The sequence below is a fragment of the Pagrus major genome, chromosome 6 (genome assembly GCF_040436345.1).
Source record: "Pagrus major chromosome 6, Pma_NU_1.0".
Taxonomy (NCBI): domain Eukaryota; kingdom Metazoa; phylum Chordata; class Actinopteri; order Spariformes; family Sparidae; genus Pagrus; species Pagrus major.
Genome location: NC_133220.1, coordinates 13611563 through 13632906, shown reverse-complemented (window position 1 = coordinate 13632906; position 21344 = coordinate 13611563). Strand labels below are relative to the sequence as shown.

At 41.7% G+C, this 21344-nt stretch overlaps 1 protein-coding gene across 2 annotated transcripts in view; it reads right to left on the bottom strand.

Annotated features, from left to right (window-relative positions):
• ppp1r16b (protein phosphatase 1, regulatory subunit 16B) overlaps nt 1-21344 on the bottom strand; it is a 100924-nt gene that overhangs the window by 52952 nt on the left and 26628 nt on the right. Inside the window, exons 1-2 of one of the 2 annotated variants that reach the window (XM_073469179.1) lie at nt 14362-14580; nt 12728-13133 (exon numbers count right to left, since the gene is read on the bottom strand). In XM_073469179.1, coding sequence (XP_073325280.1) covers nt 12728-12992 — 265 coding nt within the window. In that variant the 5' untranslated portion in view covers nt 12993-13133; nt 14362-14580. Of the gene's footprint in view, nt 1-12727; nt 13134-14361; nt 14581-21344 lie in introns of those variants that run through there. The other variant, XM_073469178.1, reaches the window with a different exon arrangement.

Below are 21344 nucleotides of genomic sequence, written 5' to 3'. Positions count from 1 at the left end.
CTGGTTGCCATTTGTTCATCCCAGCTCAGCTCCACTCCACTGCACCCATTTTCAAGTCTCAGTGTGAAAATGGCAGAGTTTGGTTATTATTGGTAATCAATTAAATCTACTTTAGTGCAATAGACTTGTATGTAACACAAGGAATACCTTTTTCTTCCTTCAAAGTCTCAATCAGTTCAAAATGTTCAAAACGCTTTATTTAACTTGCCAAATATGCACTAAATGGTTTAGTTGTGGATCTGAAAGCTGTAATTTTACTCTCATCTGCATTCAATTCCCAGTCCACAGGTGTTTCCACAGTTTCCACACATACAATTAAATGATCACTCAGTCTGTTTCTATCAGTTTAAGTGTTGTTAATGAAACACGCTGCCCCTGTTTGGTTTGGTGAGGCCTAATCCTCGTTGGATAATCCAGAATCCTATTGCAGGATTAAGTGTATGGCGGAGGGCTGTTGATTCACTATGAGGGGGGAGGTGGGCAAGAAACTGGAAGATGTTACAAGGTGGTTTAGACAGAGTGGGGGAGCAGCGGGGTGCTGAACAGGCAATCAGGGGATTGGATCAAGCCTGACATGCACTGCAATTTTATTGACAGGTCAGTGTGCGAGCAGGTGGGCTTCAACAGCTGCTGATAAAGATGTGGTGGGTGTCTGTGCAAAGCTGCTTCCCTGTCTGCATAATAAAACTGTTCACAGTTGTTTCAGTTTTTGTTTTTTTTCCCAGTTCAACTTCATCCGGTACAGGCGGGAGAGACTGCTGAAAATTAGATTAAACAAAGTCAATAAATGTTTGAAATCATGTCAGGTCATGGCAATACAACTAAACCTCAGTTTTTTCTACTTACCAATAAATCTCTATTGGCAGGAGATTAGCAACAATCTGTTTTTTAATTAAAAAAAGGGCAATTGATTCAGAAGATTAAGAAAATTTCATCAACATTTTCTAGCAGTTAGTCCTGTGTTGGGGTGCTGTTACTTCCTCTTCCTCTAGACTAGTTTTTCCATGCCCCCTACAACATTTAGAAGTATTTTCTAGTCTGATGTCACTATCGACAGGAGGACGCAAGTTAGCGGACTCCGTTTCTAAACTAATGTTAGCTACTGTTGCTCTCTGTTAGCAGAGCAGAGAGAGGCACTGAGACGAGGCACTCGAGAACGAGCATTAAGTCGCATCCTTTGGACTGTAGCAGAAAATCCGACCCGAGTCCTTCACAAAGAAATCCACGGTCCAGCAGCATTAAACAACTTAAAGAAATCATCCACAGGCTTGGTTAGGCAACCAAGGTAGACGAGGAAGGTCCCATTTCTCACGTCATGTTACAATCCGCTCACACGTGGCCAATAAAAAAGTGATACATACACGGATGTTATGGATGGATAACTTTAGTAATGGTTGTTCAATATATAATAATCGCTTCCACCCATGCCAGTTTCACTTGAGGTTGTCACAACCCCACCCGACAGCCTGCCACATGCTGTCCCATGCAGCAGCAATGATGATGATGCAAAATTTGTGCCTTTGTAGCTGTATAGCTCTGGGCCATGGCTGCCTGGACCTCTCTATGTCTGCCTCAGTTACCATGGAAATAGGAGTTAACTTGCGAGTCGGGGCTCTCCCGGGAGATTTGACTGATGTGGAAGAGGGGAGGAGAGGGAGAAGAGGGAGGAGAGCTCAGTGAGCAGACTACTACTTAGTGAAGCATGGTTCATTTAAGATCACATCTTAACCAGCAGTGAAGGGTGATAATAGTGATAAAAATAATAATAGTAATATGGCATTTATCTGAGCAGTTTGGAAAGAGGCAAATGCATCAGAAAGAGTGCTGCGCTGAAATTAGAGGACATATTGAAACAGAGAGAGTCAATGGAGTTCAATAAATGACCCTTTGTTGCTGTGTGACAGCTACAAGGCCAAGAAACATGTTCAATTATGAAGCCAAACAAGCCAAAATCATAATAATCCCACGGTTCAATGGATCCTGCTCTTTCAACCGACCCCTGACACAATATTATAAATAATGATACTGCACACAGGACATCACACTGACAGGTTCAAACACTGCGTCCACTTTTTACTTTCTTTCAAAGATTTTTAATATCAAATGATGTTACCAGGATGAGTCAGTCCCCTCTGCCCGGGGCTGAGGCACATGAACCAGCATGGCGGGGATGAGACAGCAGTGCCAGTGTGTGCCACGCAGAGTAGCAACACATGGAGGAGCAGAGTCTGGCGAGCCCAAAGAGGAATGTTAATTTAGCCAGACAGAGCAAGAGAGGGCAGAAAAAGAGCTTAGTTGACCTGAAGGCTGACTGAGAGTCCGTGAAAACTGCCCTAATCACAACGGGCTGACAGGAAGGAAAAGACAGAAGAATATCAATAGCGATTCTAGCTATGGTGAGGATGACAGCCTATTAGAAAAACACTCTTTTTTAAAATCCACTGATGCCAGGAGAGTGAGACTAGTCCTCCTAATCACAGACGCATTCAACAGATACTCTTTATCTGGAGCTCTCTACCCTGTCAGTGTCACAGCCCTGCTCCGGGCATGAAATGCTAAATCCCACTTAAGTAATCAACTGCTCAGAAATGCCACATAAAATCAACGGTGATCGCACAAGAGCAAAGATACAAAGAGCCGGTGGTGAAGGAGTCTTGATTTAGTCTTAAATGAAGCTGCTTAATTTTGTCACCAGGAGATACAGAGAGAGAAAAAGTGGTCGCTCTCATCTTCAGTTATTTGATTGAAAGACTCAAGCAGCCAGAAAGAGCCATGTGGTGTCACAAGATTACAGTAGATTAACTGCGCTGCATGCAGAATTTTTCACTTGATAGATTTAATTAAAGATTAATTAAAGTAAGGCTGCACAAGTAAAGGAAATATTATCAGAATCACAAGGCAAAGTGCAAAATATGTGACAACACTGAATTACTGCAGAGCTGCAGCGATGTCCTGACCTACAAATCTTGATGTCCAAATGTGAGAACAAGACCCTGACAAATGTCACATCATTATGATTTTAATAGCTTTTCAGTGAAAATGAAAACTGTGAATTATATTAATCAGATTAATCGTAATGTCTAAATAATTGCGATGTGATTTTTTTTTTTTATCCATGTCATTCAGCCCTAAACTAAAGATATGAGTGATTTAATATCTCATCATCTGCATATCTTGTTGAATAATATAGTGTATAATAATGTATAATAATAGTACAGTGGGTATTATGATATCAGATAGTCAGTGGTCATATGATCGAGTATCAAGTGGGTGGTACATCCCAATATGACACGACAAGCTTTGTTCATCCAAAACATTAAGTTCTTCAGTTCACTACGATAAAAGACTTAGAAACCAGAAAAATTACATTCAAGGAAGCTGGAGCCAATTAATTATTAGCACTTTTGCTTAAAAAATTACACATTAAATCGATCATCGGAGTTATCGCTAATTCATTATCCATCAACTAATTGGTTAATAGAGACCGGCAGAGATGACGTCTTTTTGTAGGCTAACCAGAAAGTGGGCATCATCCTGAATCCCTTGACAAAAAGTGTTTTTATCATCTGTAAAATGAGAGAAGATAGATTACGGTGGCCCCTGGAAACAGATTTCAAAACAGCAGGTTTCCAAGGGACACTAAAAAGTGGCGAACACACCTGCCATATTTAGCGTCCTTTGAAAACTCTGTTGTTGTGTCACTCACTTCCCTTGTGGTGTGTGTCATGTTTCTGTATTTAGATGTGTTGCCAGAATCTGCAGTGTATTTCTGTGATTGTGTTTTGTCGCTTTATCAGAAATAAAATCAGTGTTTTGGAGTGTGTGTCAAGTTCTCTGAGCCACAGTAACAGTGCCTAAATTCTCCATTTCTATGTGTCTATTCACACAAACCTGTGGGCAAACAGATCGCTCAGCCTTGTTGTGATTCGTGCTCTGACACATGATGCACAACAGAGACTGGTCAGCTTAAACACTACAGCTGTCAAAGGTCAGAGGTTACAGCTTAGCTGAGCATGTGAGTAAACAAGCTCCTGTTTCTTTGCCCAGCACGAGTTAGTGCACACCGAGTTTAAAATCCTTTACTGACTAGCGGCTTTTTAAAGCGACTTGGGCATAACAGAGGTCACAAAACCAATCAAAGAGTTTTCAGAAGACACGATAGACCTCATTATCAATAATCATTAAACAGAAGAAAAGAAAAAAGGGAGAAAAGGGGACAAAGAGGCCGATTGCACATTAAATTCTTCGTGTCAGAAATGAGCCTTGAGTCACTTATCATATAACTGGTCTCCAGTCAGATCAAATAGTTCACAGCAGTTAAAAGAAGGGACGGATAACAAGCTCCAGGATGCTTTTACTGACTGATAAATCTGGTTCAAAAGTCCATCTTTTATGTCTGTAAGTTCAAACTGTTTGAAGTTTACCAATTATCTTTTGTCTCTGTCTGACATTGTTGTTATCCTGTTGCAGAGCAACCAACATCATCCCTGCACAGCCCTGTTTGATTTAAATACTGTGACCTGTCATTAGTTTTGCCCTTTCATGTGCTCAGCTCATTTCTCCTGTATGAAAAAACAACTTGAAAGCCTCTGATGAGCGTGATGAGCAGAGGAGCTAGTCGGTACATTTGTTATTATCATATTATATTGATTTGGTACGAGTTTTGGTCCAAAAAGACTAACGATAAGTGCATTTTACCAACCTTTTTTTAAAGAAATGAGACGTTGAGATGTTGGCAAAAGAACAGAGAAGAGCTTTATTTATGACTACGTTATATCGGTTACACCCAAGAAGATTTTGTTTCCACAGTCAGCCCTAATGAAACAGGCCATTTGTAGCATTATTCCCCAAAACTAAGGGTCCAAAATCCGTGCCTAAGTATCACAGCTTGTACTTTGGCACAGTGGTGCTTAAAACTAAATATCAGGGTTGGGCCGATGGACGGTGAGCTGTGTACCATCAAAACACAATGAGTTAACCCCCACCAGAGAGCAAAACAAGTAGTGTATCCCCTTAGAGTTGCTGTAAGTTTCTTTAAGCCTGCCCAGTCAGGTGAAGCCTGTTGGCAGCAGTGTTTCTTTTCTGCAGGTCGCTGTTAGTGTGGTTCTGTCAACTGTGATGCTGTTATTTGTGTTTTCATAGCTTAGCTTCCTCTGTACAGGTAGCTGGCGAACTTTGTTTCAAGCTTCTGAGGCTGAAGAGACATGTGGTGCAGAGACGAAGACCCCTTTTAAAACCTGCACAGTGATGTATGTCAGATGCTGGCCAGGCAGGGATGTGGGAGTTATCCAACTTCCCTCGATGCTGATGGGAGACAGTTTTCTCTGCTGGGAGAGGCAGTCAGAAGTTTCTGTCAGAGCGATGTTGGGAAAAGCGGTGACTACAAAGAATATAAATACAGATTTTTTTTAAATGAATGTGTGAAACAATTTTTTATGGTAATCTATCCTTTAGCTGTTGAGATATTTCACTGAGAAACTGAAATGTCAACCTCCTGGTGATGTGAGAAAAAGCCAGGAAATAATCAGTAGGATTTGTCTTCTGATGATCATGGATGATGATGAAGTTTTCACAGCAATCCTTCCAATCTGAAGAAAAGTAGTGGTCTGATCTAACCGACAGATATTCACAGAGCCACACATACGGTGAGGCTAAAACTCCCACGCTAATTAGCTAGAAATATTTTGTTTAATAATACATTGCACTTCTTCAGTACTAGCTTCAGCAGCACTTAAACTGCATCTTTAATGTAAGATCCCCCACAGGTTTGGTTACAGAAGTCGTAATATCTCCTCAATATCTCAAATTTCTTTTTAAATGTAACAAAGTCCTCTATACTGTATAGCCGGTGTGTTTTATTTTTCATTTAAGCAGTATGCTGCTGAAGTCCTCCAACCTTCTTCAATCATTAACAAAAGAATGCTTTCACGCAGAGAAGGTCACTGACTGTAAAGATCCAGCACAAAGGTCCAAATGACTGTCTGAGCGTTTCAGTCTCATTTTGTATCAAACTGCATCAGAGCAGTCGGTTAAATCTCCCAGCTGGCATTCGAAATCATGGGCAAAGGTTAGCCAACATATATTATCTTAATTGGTTTCCTCCTATAGATAAAAATCAGACAGAGACAGAGAGGACACGTCGAAGGTCAGTGCCTCTTCAACAAGTTGCATCTAATGTGACGTACTTTAGTTTGTGTTGCACTCATCTTCCTCCCATCCTCCTCTTGTGCAATCTTTTTAATGCCACTGTGTTGCTGCCATATGCTTGGGAGCAGCTAAGCCTAACTAAGGCCTCTGAGGAGAAGGCCTCAGCTCTCTAATAAGACAGCAGAAGAAGACAAAAGCTCCACTGAGACCTAATTTGCACACACATAACTAGTAAGAGAAAAAAAATAAGGCAAAACCACATGCGAATTCTCCTTCTAAGAGCCGTTACTTGCTGCTAGAGTTTGTTTTGTTTTTTTTCTATCCTGAAATCTAGATTCATGCCTCCTCTGTATTTATATGGTGATGATATGGCAGAAAAAAAGGTGGTGAACCAAAAGCAGAAGCCACACGGCTAAAAAGGGAATGTGGATTTAAAGAATGGCTTCTCCAACATCAAGTTATAAGTTATGATTTTAAGTGGGGAATAAGTGGCAATTAGTGCGCTGGGTGTTGCCACGTGAATAAATAGAGTCCAGGGGTGGGAAACAGTCGGAGTTGTAAGGTTCAGAGAGGGGCACAAAACAACTGGCTTTGTCATCACTATAAAGTCCATTATCTCACTTCTTTCTAGCTGACTGATCATTTATTTATAGTGAAGACTGCGGCCACAGGTCCATAATGACACTGTGGAGCTTTGAGCAATTGCAGAAGTAAACTCGGCTGCCCTGATGACCTCGTCTTTTACACATTTTACAATTAATTTTTAATTATTCAGGTTGGACTCCAGCAGACACTCTGCACCTTTCCAGGTTTCTGTTTATTACCTTCCTTCTTTGGATACTTGATTGCTTCATCCCCATGATTGTTTATCGTTTTAATTATAACTATATGTATACCATAAAAAGAGCTTCTTGCAATGTAACCTGCTACATTAAACCCCTGAAATATCGAGAAAACTTATAAAATGACTCATCAACTTAATAAAATGAAGTTTTTAACAACAGTTATTAAAAAACAGAGAACAATTTTGGGGGGCAACCTGTATTCATTTTGTTTTTCCTACCCTATTCTAGTAATCATCAAGCGGCATCAAGTGCCACACATCATTTGATTCAGTCATTTTGTTTCAGTCTGGTTCATTCACAGTCTCAATTTTGCATTTGCTTTGTCTGAGAATGGATGAATTTGCCAGAATTTGTACAATGTAAAAGTGTTTTTACAGAAACTTTATTTATTTAGATGTATTTGGATGAGTTGACTTTCATAAAAATGTTTATCGACATCAAATTATTATAACATTATCCTGGTTTTGGGAGTAAATGCAAAGGTTGTTAAATCATAACAGAGGACACTGAAATGAAGGTGACTCTTTCAGAGAAATATATTAGCCACTGAACATGAACAACAAAAGTTGCTTGGTTACAACCCTTGCCTGTTGGCTCAGAGGAAGAAACTACGTGGGCTTCCTTGACAAATCAAAGCTGCAGAACATGATGGTGTAATCACATCCCCTGGGGAGCACCTGAATGCCCAAACAAGACGTGTGATACCGATACTGAAAAGCTGAGAATCTCCACTTTATATGAGTCATGAAAGCATATGGATAGGATTAACCATTCAAAAGCTATTAAACATTTTAGGGAGATGAGCTATTTTTAGCCGCCGCCAGCTGTCTAGGTAGCTTACTCGAAAGAAATACCACTGTGACAGTTAAAGAACATCGGTAGTAATTCTTTCACTTGTTAAATGGACAGTATTACTTTCAGAGCAGTGTGAAGCCGTTTAAGACGCTTTGCACACCTTTCCGATGTTGGAATTTGGTGGGTTGTGTCTGAGAATTAACTGCAGCTGTCTAAAAACTGCATTGAGCTGTAAAGCTGAATTTCTAGTTCACTTTTGTCATTCACTCACTCACTTTCCGGATACATCACTCTGAAGGCCTCCTGGAAACGCTTTTACCTTCAGACGACATCTTCACAACCTTTACAATACACATATTCGCACACAACAATTGCAGCTGAGCAGCCTTGAATGGCGCCGACTTGCTCATCGGAAGCGTGTTGAGCTTCGACGTCTTACTCGAGGACACTTTGAGAAGCGGTCGATATTACTGAACGACCTTTTGGTCCGTGCTTCTTTCACACGCTTACAGTCAGCTGTCAGTGGGATGATTTGATTGCCACCAAATGTGTACCTTGACTTGCCTTCATTATAAATAATGAGCAGCTTTGCAGATCAGTCTGGAGCAGAAAATGTGCTAGTTGCTAGATTTCTTTCAGGTGTCAAGAATCCAACTACTCAGTTCTTCTCTTCGCCGCAGACATTCTTGACTCCTTCAATCATATCCGAGTTGTTTGACGACTTGATCAGATCACACAGCGTGTTAAAAGGAAATGTCAGGTCAGTCCAAACTCGTGTGTGCTGACCGTCCTTTGTGACCCTAATGGCTGCTCCTCTGCAGGATAGCGGCTCTCTGGAGAGGAGAAAACCTATCAGTCTCAATAGTCAGAGAGCTGCACAGAGAGACACTGAGGTGCTTCACAGTAATTTCACAGCCATCAACCCTCATCACAGTGATGGGGCAGAGGGTTCAGGACGGTGGCAGCCGGAGGGCGAAGAAATGGGCTCAGACTCAGGACACATCCCTCTCTATCCAATCCTCCTCGACCTACCGTTCCCTCCACAGTGTGGCTCACAGAGACACAGCTGGAAACACACGCCGAAAAAGTTTATTTGCATTCATGCGATCTCAGATATTCACACACTTTCTTACGTTTTTCCTTTCCACACAAACAAACCCACACACGCTCACATGCAGACTTCTGCTCGAGTACATATTGTGCCCTCCGCGGCTTTTCTATATCTGCATCTCCTCACGGCCTGGTGAGTCTGCTCCCACAGCTTCCAGTCAGGAACTTGTAATGACAGGGAGGTTGTAGCTCAGCGAGGGAAGAGAACACACACACATACAAATATACAAACACAAATATAAACCTAACACAAGCACAAACACCTGCATTGTTCACAGATTGTGTTTTCTGTGACACATCTAATGTTTAACATGCAGTAAAGCTAAACTCGAGTACACAAAAAAAACAGCAAATACTCCACACACACACATTTGTCAGTATGTGCCAACACACATGCTCTCTCGGTCAACACAGTGACGCTCTGACCGCAACCACAGAGAAGACACAGAAAACGCCTCACTCGATCCAACCAATCAGGGATTAAACTGGCGCGAGTGCACCCAATCCGACCTCTCATCTCCTTACAGCCTCGAGGCTGGAGGAGTCAGCCACAGGTCAAAGTCGATCTGATCTGTCTCTGTTGCTGTTTTCACTCCTCACGAAAAAAAGCCTCCCGTTATTTTTCAACACATCTGTTATGTTGTTCTGCTCGTAATGGCTTTGCTAATCAATGTTTCTGGAGATTAAGAGTCTAAGTTTGAGTTCATGAAAATGAATCTTGAGGTGAAAGTCAGCGTTCGTGTTTTGTTTTTCTAAGACGCTCAACCTCATTTCCGTCACGATCCCTTTGCTCTTCTATTTTTACACAACCCTCTTTGAAATGACTGTACAGGAGAATGCCAGATTATATTTTTGTAAAAGGAAGCCCGCAGACTGTGAACAGTGTGCTTCGAGCAGCATAGCGTGTGGAGTCATGATGCTTGATCGAGCATTTGGGGACCAGAGGGAATGAGAGAGGAGATTATCAGGCTCCTGAGCTAGCCAGCTGCCACTGGAGCTGTGTGGGCAACACTACACCCTGCCTCCCCTTTTCTTTTTATCTCTCTGCCTCTTTCATGGTCACCCTCATTAAACAGCGCTGATAGCAAACAGTTCCGTGCCTTGGCACTGTCAGCAGTAAGGAGGACTGACAAAGCTTCTGCATATCAGTGATGCTCAGAACAAAGCAAAGAAATCTGCTCTAGACGCGTCTGATTCTGCACGCTGAGAGACGCTGACTGGTGTATTTACTCTGAAGTGTGAAAACTGTTGAAACTGTTAACACAGTCAGGCTGAAAACTAACAAGTAAATATGAGTTTATTATTTACATAACAGCTTCACAACCATGGGCATCGAAACTACCTAAATATTGATGATCTTTAATATGATCTTTAATACGACATTATAATGCAGCTTATGTCTATTGAATTGGCATAAAACAGTGTTTGCAGTGAAACGTCGTGATGCACAATGGCAATGTTGTTGGGGTGCGGGAGGTGGCGATGGGGGTAATGTGTCCCCTTGGAGTTGCTCATTAGCACACCACTGTAATAATGACTCTTTCCACCATCTCTCTGACGGCAACCTCCAACTGAACTGCCCAAGCAACAGGGAAAACTGTCTCCTGTCATCAACGAAGGAGTCGGGTTAACTCTCACATCTGCCTGGCAAGCATCCAACATACATTCCCGTGCCGTGCCTGGTTTTAAAAGGATCTTCGTCTCACCACCACACGTCTGTTACTTTGCCGTGTTGTACTGTTGTCAATTCAGTGTTTCGCCAAGCTGGACAAAACCAGAACTCGCCTAGAATCACCTAAAAGGAAAGGTGCAGGATAGTTGGGAAGGAAAGATCCAACCAAGCTGGAAATGTCCTGTTAATTTCATTTAGTTACTTGTGAAAGGGCCAAACATGTTTCTAGGGGTGGGAACTTAATAAAATTACAACACTTCATCCTTGGGGGAAGATGAATGAGAGTATCAAAGCTCACGACAAACCATCAGATTGCTGTGGAGATATTTCAGCCAAACCTACAAATGTCAACCTCATGGTGACACTAGAGGAGCTCACCAAAGTCATTTACATTCATCCTCTGGGCAGCTTGAATGTCTGTATAAAAATGACTGACAAAAGTGTTAGTGTTATTTCTATGCTTATTCAGCCTACTGTATTTTTCTGCAAAATCCTGCCCTCACAATAGGATGTAACCTGTTGTGTGGTCAAGGCTACAGGCTCAACAATCACCAGAGTACCTGCTTAAATCATAAAAAATATTTTCATTTTAAAAGTCAGCAGGATGGCCTTTAAAGCTTTACAAAGGATTGTTGTTCCGCCGGATGAAAAATTTGTGAGTCAGCGTCAACTGCAGCCTATTGCTTCCTGTGTTTTGTACATCCTCTCAAAACTGAATAAACAAAACACAGAAGATGCCCTTTGATATGAAATTAAATGATATTTTACTTAATATGAAGGATATATTGCTGATAATTCTTGGAAACTGCTATTGACAAAATCCTGTTCTTCTTTTAATCAAACCATCCTTGAATGACAGCATATGGTATTTCCTGGAAGTGACAGTAGATGCTGCATGTTTCAGACCACCTCATGTGGTTTCTCACACATATCTGAAGAATTACACGAATCACTAACAGCCACAACATCCTGGTTCAAAGTCTAAGTGGCTCAGCAGATTTTCTGGGAATTTCACACCGCACAGCAGCGCACGGCAAAACCTTAAAATGCTGTTCAGACCATTTTTCAAAATCTTTCACACAACAACACCTCTATTGGAGTGTAATGAAGCAGCAGCAGCAGAATCAGCAAAAAACGAAACCGAGGAAAGTTTTTTTTGAATGCAGAGAGAGCTTTTCCTTTTCGCCCAGTGAGGTGATTTCCATTTATCGCCTGCTGATTTTATCAATTCTTTATTTAGGTTACACATGATGGTGAAATCCAACAGCCCATCCAGACAACACAAACCCCAACTGACTCTCAGTCCAGCTGGAGCTCATATGTGCCAGTTCACAGTCCATGTGCATGTGCATATGTGCTCACGTGTACAATATGTGTGCATACGAAGCGCAGAGCTGCTTCTGCTCTGTAAGAATTATGGTGCTAATACTTCAGCCTCGTGCCTGTTTCCGTATCTGTAAAGACAGCTTGCACAAGCAGAGAATGTACAGTAGCACGGCCACAGGCCGTATTTGTTATGATAAAAAGAGCTCAATCTCATTTCAAGTCAAAGTGAAGTTAAATTAGATGTCATCTCAAATGATAAGCAGCCTGCTATCATCCCTGCATCGCTGACACACTGTTAGCACTGCCACAGCATCGTGGGACTGTTTGTACTGGTGGAAAACAATTATTATCTCCAAATAGGGGGGCACCAGCCGTAGAAATTTTAATTAAAAGACTGGCAGAGTTTCATCTCAGTGTGACAACTCCATTATTTCCCAATGATAAAACAGTCCCCTAGCAGAACAAATTCAGTTGAATGGAGTGAGTTCCACTGGCAGTTTAAGTGGGCAGGCCCGACTAATGGTTCTCCTGACCTTGGCATTTTGATATCCAGCTGAAGTAGCGAGGTGAGGCTGAAATTAGGGTAATTATTCAAATGTGGCGTCACTGAGCTTTGTGCTGGGTTTGACTCTGAGCTTATGAAAGAATCCCCGGCACATTTTCTCTGTGCGTTGCCTTGTTACAAGGAGGATAAATCTACACTGGATATATTTTGTGTGTCCACTGCTCACAAGAGCACTTGTGTAGTTTGTGTCATCATCTTCACTCCCCATGAATCTTCACCTCTACTTTCTAATTTGCACACATCATAAATATTCTTTACTGCACCTACCTTCATCTGGATCATTCCTGGCCGACGCCTCCAGAAGTGCCACGCTGGCAGCAAACGACACATGCCTCTTGGACTCTGGCATGAGGTTGTTGGCGTTGCGCCCCTTCTTATCAGCCTTTCGCTTCTTGTTTTGCATCTCCTTCTCGTACACAGCCCATCTTTTCAGCTGCTGAGTGCGCCGCTTCTGGGCCGCCCGCAGCCTCTCCAGGCTGGGCACCTTGTCCAGCTGCTGCAGCTCCTGGATCAGCTCCAGGTGGTTAGCCATGGCACCGGGGGGATGGCAGAAATGGATGATGGTGGAGGGGTGAAGTTGGGGGAGAAAGTATGATTCTAGCGAGGGCTGCACCTTCGACCGTGGCCTCCGCCCATCACCGTCATCATCATCCTTTTAGCAGCAGTAAACGTCCTGAGTGAGGAGACAGAGAGAGAGAGAAGCTGAGCAACTGTTCAGGAAAATATAAACTTTTATTGGCTGGAACTTTAATAAAAACATCAGTTAATAAATGTGGGAGCAGTTTGATGATTACTAGTAAATCTTGCGAAGGATGCACTGGGGAAACACTGACATTCACAAGTTAGCATTGGTCCGATGCACCACACAAAGTGCACACAGATGCATGATGGTGGCCTAGTTAGAGAGGTTCAAACGACCATGCCACAAAGAGCTGAACGACTGTTTTCTTTCACGCTGTTTCCACTCTCCTCTCTCTCCTGTGTTGTTTATTTGATACCAAAAGATGTAAATTAGATCATATTTCACATCACGGTGAAAGAAACAATGAAAGCGATCTGTTACTCTGATAATCTCTCCATTTTCGTCCATTTGCATGATGTAATTCACTCCATCAAGATGCGAGGCCTTTAAGGGTTCAGGAAAATGGACAAATGTGCCTTTATGAGAATGGAGGCCAATTTCTCCATTTGTCTTGTCTCTAAGTGACTGTGCATGGGCTGCAGTCTCAATTTTCCATTTGCATTGTAAGTGCCCCGTTACAGACCTCGCTACCATCTTCCATCAAGGTTAACCGCTTCCTGAACGCTACAAGTAGACGTCGGTATGATGAGAAACTGATAAAGAGAAAAGATACAAAAGAAAGTACCAGGGCAGCGAGCTGAAGCGGGGATTTTTTTTTGACATCATTACCTCGATGTAAACCGACTGGTTGTAAACATGAACAAAAGTCTCTGACAACTGAAAGCTACACCGTCAGGTAATCGACAAAAATCAACTGTGCCGCCTTATCGTCTCTACGATATCCAGAAAGCAGCATACCGAGTGTTCAGTGATTCTAAGGAAACGTCCACGAATAATCATCTAGAGGGTGAAAACTATCTTTTTGCAGAGCCAAACACGTTTATAGAGTTAAATGCAGTATAAACAGACTACATCCACAGTTGGTAGACAATCTACACAGTGATTGAGCTAATTCAGACCACTTCCTTTGAACAACACTCTTAACAATGTACGGACGTCTTATTAACGCAGCCAGAAAAACCCTCTCCTGATAAAACTCCAGCCTTCCTCATTCACTTAGCATGCAAACACGTAACAAAACAAGTGACTCTTTATATGATTACCATAGCTTGAAAAACAAAATACGCATGTTTTATGTATGAAACATGTTGTTACTTACTATTTCATAAACGCTGATAAATAATTCCTCATGTTTGCATCCCTTCACTATTGAAACCCTGCAGTTCAGTCCAGCAGCATCAACTGATGAAATGCTCCACAGTGCAATCTGCTACAACGACCAATCGGTCTGCTAGAGACGTTAAACTACATTTCCTTTGCAGCTTGATGTCTACCTAACTGCTAAAAACATGGACAGGAAACAAGCAGTACAATCACTTCCTACAGCATCACTTTCAGTCCTGCTGCGGTGAGCGTCTGTGTGTCTGTGGGAGAGTTTGTGTCAGTGAACAGAACTTTATTACTTACTTTATTATTAATAATTAATTATTATATTATTATATATAAAATCACATGATTATAAAATTGTTTGAGCAGTACACTATAATACATTACTTATTTGGGACAAAACGCTGCTGCCCGACTTCTTACTGAACAAAGAGGACTGGTCCTATCACCCCTGTGCTGCCTTCCTCCACTTGCTCCCTGTTAAATTTCAAATTGATCTTGAAATTTTATTGCTCACTTTTAAGGCCTGAAATTGCCTCACCCCTAAATACTTTTCTGATTTACTGACCTGAAGCCTTCCCTCCAGCCCACTGAGATCTGCAGATGGAGCCCTGCTGGCCACAGTTAGTCAACTCTGGCTGTTTCTGACTGACCACTCAGTGGTGGGCAGTGTTTTAACTCCACCTCAGTATTGGAGCAGTGTGCTAGGTACCTCAACAGAAGGGTCGCACAAAAACACGACAGCAGAAATGGCTCTTTTGGTACCAATCCACAGCTTTAAACGATGGAAATGTAAAAATAACCGTAAGACTGCTCGGTGGAAGTGAGGCTTTTGTGATAAAAGTGGATTCTGGCTCTTGCTTTTAGAGCCCCCTCGCTGTGGGGAGCTCCCACTGAAGTCAGGCAAGCTAAGTCCTGAGCCTCTTTTAAATCTCTTCTAATCTAAAATCTTTCTCTTTATGCACGCTATTGGTAATGTTTGATATACGTTTTTATTTATATTGTTTTTATTTGTATCAATTGATAGTTTCCATTTAATTGCTATTTAACTGCCTTATCTGGTTTTATTTCTCCTTGTTAAGCGCTTTTTTAAGTTTTGTTAAGAAAGGTCCCTTATAAATAAAGTTTATTATTATTATATCATTGTTATCTATATGTCACAACTCCACTGACACCTTGTACACTGACTATTACTGCACTACCCTGTCTCACTCTGGGTTTACTTCACCTCACTGTCTCCCATCCTGTATACTTAAAGCTACCTCACACATACTACCATCCTACCTCACCATACTGTACAGTCCTCCCTTTGTTTACTGTTGTCCTGCACATTTATATTGACGGCTATGCCATGTACAAGCTTTTTGTTCCACTATATACTAGTAATAGTATAATGAACATGAAGTTTGACTGAGTTGAATTAAAAAGGTAAGAACTCAGAGCTGAACCTTGCCACACGTCGACTCTGCCATCCTGAGATGTATGAAACCTTCCGGCACAGAGATGTAAATGTGCGTCCTTGACTTTCCTCTACCACAGAACCTCTTCACCATATAACAAGCTGAGATCAAGACTGTGAGAGCGTGTGTGAAAGCGCCACGAGCTGGAAACGTCTTTAACACAGCAAATTGGTTTACAGCAAATGATTCGTAAAGACTGGGTCATGATCCAAAGGTCAATCACAAGAGGATTATCAGCAGGGTCTCAAATTATTCTGGAGGAATTTCAAAGTAAAGCTGTCAGCAATATTTTTTCCCTCCTTTTAAGAGGCAGAGCGCTCAGAAGTCTCTAGGCACGGTTCAATTTGTCGGTATTCATGATAGGTTGTAAAAAATGAAGGATTTTTTTTTGCCGTGAAGAAAAAATGTTTGGTTGGGGAAGCTAAAAACTGTTGGTTTAGAAAGGGTAGATATCAGTGTGTGATGTGCAGTGAAATACTGTGTTTTCCCCACAAAATTGGGGTCATTATATTTATATTTAGCATTTTTACTATAAAAGGTCTGATGTCAACATCGCTTAACGTTTGAGGTCAACTTAAACAATGTGTGGTTTTTCATTAAATTGAGTCCTTCACCTTTATGAACAAGCACACAATAAATATTTTAAAATATCTTGCATGTAAATATATTCAGAAAGCACTAGTTGCTAGTTATCCTGCAGAATAGAGTTTTATTAATAGCTGAGGTCATAAATATTCTAATATTGTTTGTTCTGTCAGTATCACCTGTTCCTGACACACTGTTCCTACTAATAGAGGCACATCCATTCAAGTAATGACATGAAAAAGGCCCTTCAGGTCATATTCATGCACCGTCGGCGCTAAAACAGGAAACGCACCATGCTGTGTAATTGGGAGACGACTTGGATGATGACAAATATAAAGATAAAGGTTATGAACAACGGCACATACAGCTCCAGCGCACGTGTACACACATGATGTCCTACCTTTTTGTAATCATTTTAAGAAAACTGAAACCCTAATTGTTTTGCTCATATTTTACTCTACTGCTAAGCAAACATTATTCAGAGTAAATTGTAAAGTTTTTACTGCCTTATTTTATCAGTAAATTTAAGGTTTGCTCAGCTGAACTGCAGCCAGGTAGACAGCCGCTCTTCTCCGGTTTATTGGAGCTGAGACTTTAGTGAGGAAGCTGATGAAATAAGAAAGGCTTCACAGGATCAGACACACACAGTGGTGGCACCGCACAACCAAGAGATTGCTGCCGAGTTACAGAATAAAAATATTGTCATGGAAAAAATGTGTTTCTGGTGAGCTAAAATCATCTAAAAGGATTTTTCTGAACAAAAAGCTGGGCAACAATTTAACCAACAGTCTACAATTGTTTAAGTGGCCATGGTATATGTGCAATAATACACTCTGAAGGTGAACGCTGCCTAATCATCACTTTATTCTTGCATACAAGGATACATCTGAGCGTGTTATCACCTGCACGATTACAGATTAATAAATGCTGCAGAGCACACTCTAAGGAGAGGGCAACTGTAAATAAACAAGAGTCAAGTTAGAGAGTAATAGTCCAGCAACGTCTCACAAATATCAACAAATTCTTCCACTGGGATGATTAAAGTTTGAACCACAAAGAGCCATAACTCCAACACACAGTGGAGATCCAGGAAAAAGGCCAACAAGCAAACTAAACCGCTGACATCAATAAAACATGAAATGTTTTTTTGTGTTTTTTTTACACAACATGGAGATTTTACTAGGTAAAAGTTTCCTCTGATGCACCCTGAATGATTCCAGGCACGGCGTACCTCTCCTCCTCTCTCTGTGGGATGTGAGTGCAGCGGCGGGCAAAGTGAATTAACTTCAAGCAGGATGTGTGACAAACAAGCAACGTCCAGTGTTTTCTTTAGCTGTCTTTGATGGTCAAAGGCATTAGCGCTCGGAATATGAAACCCAGGAGCTACTGCTGATCAGATCAGGGGAATCAGAGCAGAGGTAATGATATTACTCATACACACAAACACACACACACAGACAGGTGAGAGTAAGGCCAGAGGCAAAAAAGCAACTACTGACAAAAGCAGGCACACACAAACTAACATCTTCTGCATTAATCCGCACCTGATTAGCATGTTATTATGCTTTTCATGTCGAATGAAAAGCACTTTTAAATCGCCTCGTTGTTGAAAGTTGAGATTCAGATAAACTCTCCTCGCCTTACCCGGCTACATTCTCAGCTGGAAATAATGAGGGCATGTCCCCACACATCTACAGTCTCAGTTTGATTTACTCACTGAAATCTGTCTACCAGTGTCCTCTGAATGTCCAGGTGTTGTAACCCCGATGAAAGAATCCCTGAGTAGCATAAGGGTTAGCATTAAATAAGATCAATCAATCAAAAAATGACCGATCTTAGTTTTTGATAATTATTATTGAACACGACAAACATTTGATTATTTGAGCCTCTGAAATATGTGAATTAAAATCTATTTTGGCCTCACAATATAAACTTCTATCGCTGTTTCTCATGTGAATCAGGTCCGGACAGCGACCGGAGTCACCTTTTCACACATGTAGCCCACAACAGGAGATTGTGCGTATGAGATGCGCGCTCAGCTACTGGAAACCTTCTTTTTGTGTTATGCCTTGGCAACACTACGCTTGCAGTCCGTGTGGTTTGCACACTACATGACTGGTCGGCGTCAAGATCACACTCGCAAGACACGACACAGAAATGACTGGTTGTTTGTGTACTGATTTGCAGAAAAAGAAGAAGAAAGAAACTAACATGGGTTGAGAGAATGGATCATCTACAGGAAAAGCAGGGCTAAAATCTTGCAGTGTGAACTTAGCTTTAAGCAAGCGCCTGGGTAGAGCGTGCAGAAGGAGGAGGAGGACTGTTTTCGTGGTGATATCAATCCTACAATCAACTAAAGAGTGGAAAGCAATATACAGGCAAGCAGAGAAGAGTCGGAAGTAGCTTGTCTCTGTGCACCATCAACATGCCCACTTACTGACAATGACCTGCTTTCTTCAAACCGACTGTGTAGGAACCCGTGAAGTTTAAGTCCAGACCAACTGATTAAGACATTTGCACATACAGCTCCTCTGGGGGATGTCAGAAAAATGTCATGATATCAGTGCATGTGTGAAAGTTGGTTATCAATCATATTAATGAAGATATGATTTGTACAGCTCTTAACATAGCATTTTTTGAGTGAGTTGGTTAACGTAGATAAGCCTTTCATACTGACAATCTTGTCGTGTACCTCCAGGCCCCTTTTGGTTGCTGACCTTTCTTCGCCTTCCTTCTCATTCCAGCTTTCTGATCGACTACTTGATTGTTGCCCACTAATGGAAAACAAAAATCACGGGGGGGAAGGGGGGGGATTCTGCCAAACTTGCATGATATTTTTCCATGAATACCACATATATTTAGACTGACAAATATTTTCCTACCCTCCCACGAGTTCAGCTCGACCCAAAACCACACGAGTGAAAAGGACGACGAGCTGCTGGGCAACATCGCTCTCTTGATAGGAAACCCATGCAGCAGTTTCACTGCTCATCACACGCTGCCAGCTTAAGCTTTCATCTGGCTTTATTCTGTGGGCAACGACATGGGGGGTATATTCACAAACAAGTTTCCATTTCACTCTTTGACTGAAGGCTCTCTGACAGTTGAGACAAATCAGGAAATTTCAGAAAGCAGCCTTGATGCTGGTGTGTAGTCTTGTTTCTGTAACTCTGACAACAGGTGAACACGAACATGACATTAGCACAGCCTTTGGTGCTGGAGATAGAAGAGAATAAATCATTTGCAGCCCCAAGGGGAGACTGTCTTGCGTATTTTCGGCAGTGCATTAAAAACAGAAAATGAAAACACTCACTACACTACTGTGTATTTGATGTGATGTCCTAGTGGGAGGCGAGGACAAACTGTCTGAAGATATGTAAAAACGAGGGGAGCTGTGGGCAACTGTAAGCCCTCTGGCGATATCACAGCCGGTCCCCAGGGCCAAGGCAGCAAATCACAGATTGACCTCAATCAGCTCCTGCTCTGCAGATGTATGAATGTTGCACTGCACACACCCTTTGTTTCAGAATTTCTACAGAAAAGGCACAGCCTAAATTTTTAACGATTATTTGAAAAAGCAGGTCAGACAATGCACATCAAGCAGCTGCTGCGGGCAGTAAACAATATTAATGCCCAAAGTAAACCACCAACACAGAGTAACAATTATAGACAATTCTTCCTCCAGTTCTGTCGGTTTTCATTCACGCTGTTGTTTTCACAAATTACCAGCTGCCTACGTACCGCAGAACGTCTGCTTTGTTTGTTGTGGTAACAAGATTGCTAAAGTGCCACTCACAATCTTGAATACAGTCTAAGTGGTCTGGAAATGCTCATTTTCTTCATTTGCTTTCAGAGACAACGGACGCAGCATCTTTCTGAGGCAGACTCAGCCACAAACCATAACTGATTCTCTTGTAACAACTTTATCGGTTCAGTACAAAGGCACTGTGTGGGGTATGTCTGCTGCAGACAATACAGTACCTGACAACATGGTAAGAGTGGCGCTTAGATACATGAGGTGACGTAGTTTAAGTGATGAATGAGTCAAAGTTTGGTTGGGTTTAGGCACCAATGCTACTCGGTTCGGAAAAACAGGACTGGAGCACCCTGATAAATTTACAGCCTTTAATTGTGTGCGAACAAACTAACGTTTCAACACTGCTGAGTCTTCATTAGAGGGAGAGTGGACAAAGACATGAGGCAAACAATAGTCAACCTAGATCAGGAGAACAGTAGTCATTAGATAATTGGTTGAAGAAGGTTTCAAATCTATTGGATTATGAATCCCAGGGTAGGCATGACCATAGTTATGGTGCGTTCCATTGCAAAGTCAACTACATCAGCTGATTTAACAGTTTAGGGCAGCTTCTCTCCGCAGACTGTGAGACTCCTGAAGTCATCAACAACATTCAGTACTCCGTAAATATATGTAGCAGGACTCAAAGACTCTGACATTATTTTGTTAAATGTACCTTTTACCTTAAAGTAATTGTTCACTATGTGTGCCGCCATACTACTGTGATGTCATCTGTGTTTATGTCGGTGAACTCGGGGCTACACGGATCTTCCCCGAGCTTCCCGACTTTGAATTCCTACTTGGATGGCCGATCCATTGCACTTTTCCATGTCGGAGGTTGTTTTTTTCCAAAGCTCGGAGTGCAATGGAACACACCATTGGAGTCTAAGTGCCACACCCATAGTCAAGGGCAAAAACACACAGACCTCTCTGTAAGTAACCTAGGTAAAATCACAAAAATACAAAAAGTGCCTCTCAGATGTGATAAATATAAGAAACATTACAATTCCAGTGATTTATCCATGTCACTGGGCCGACATGTCAAACAACAACAGAAAACTGATCTCTAGGGTCACAAGGAAGGAAGTACAAAAAGTTCCGACAAATTAGAGGAAACAAAACAAATTCAGTTCT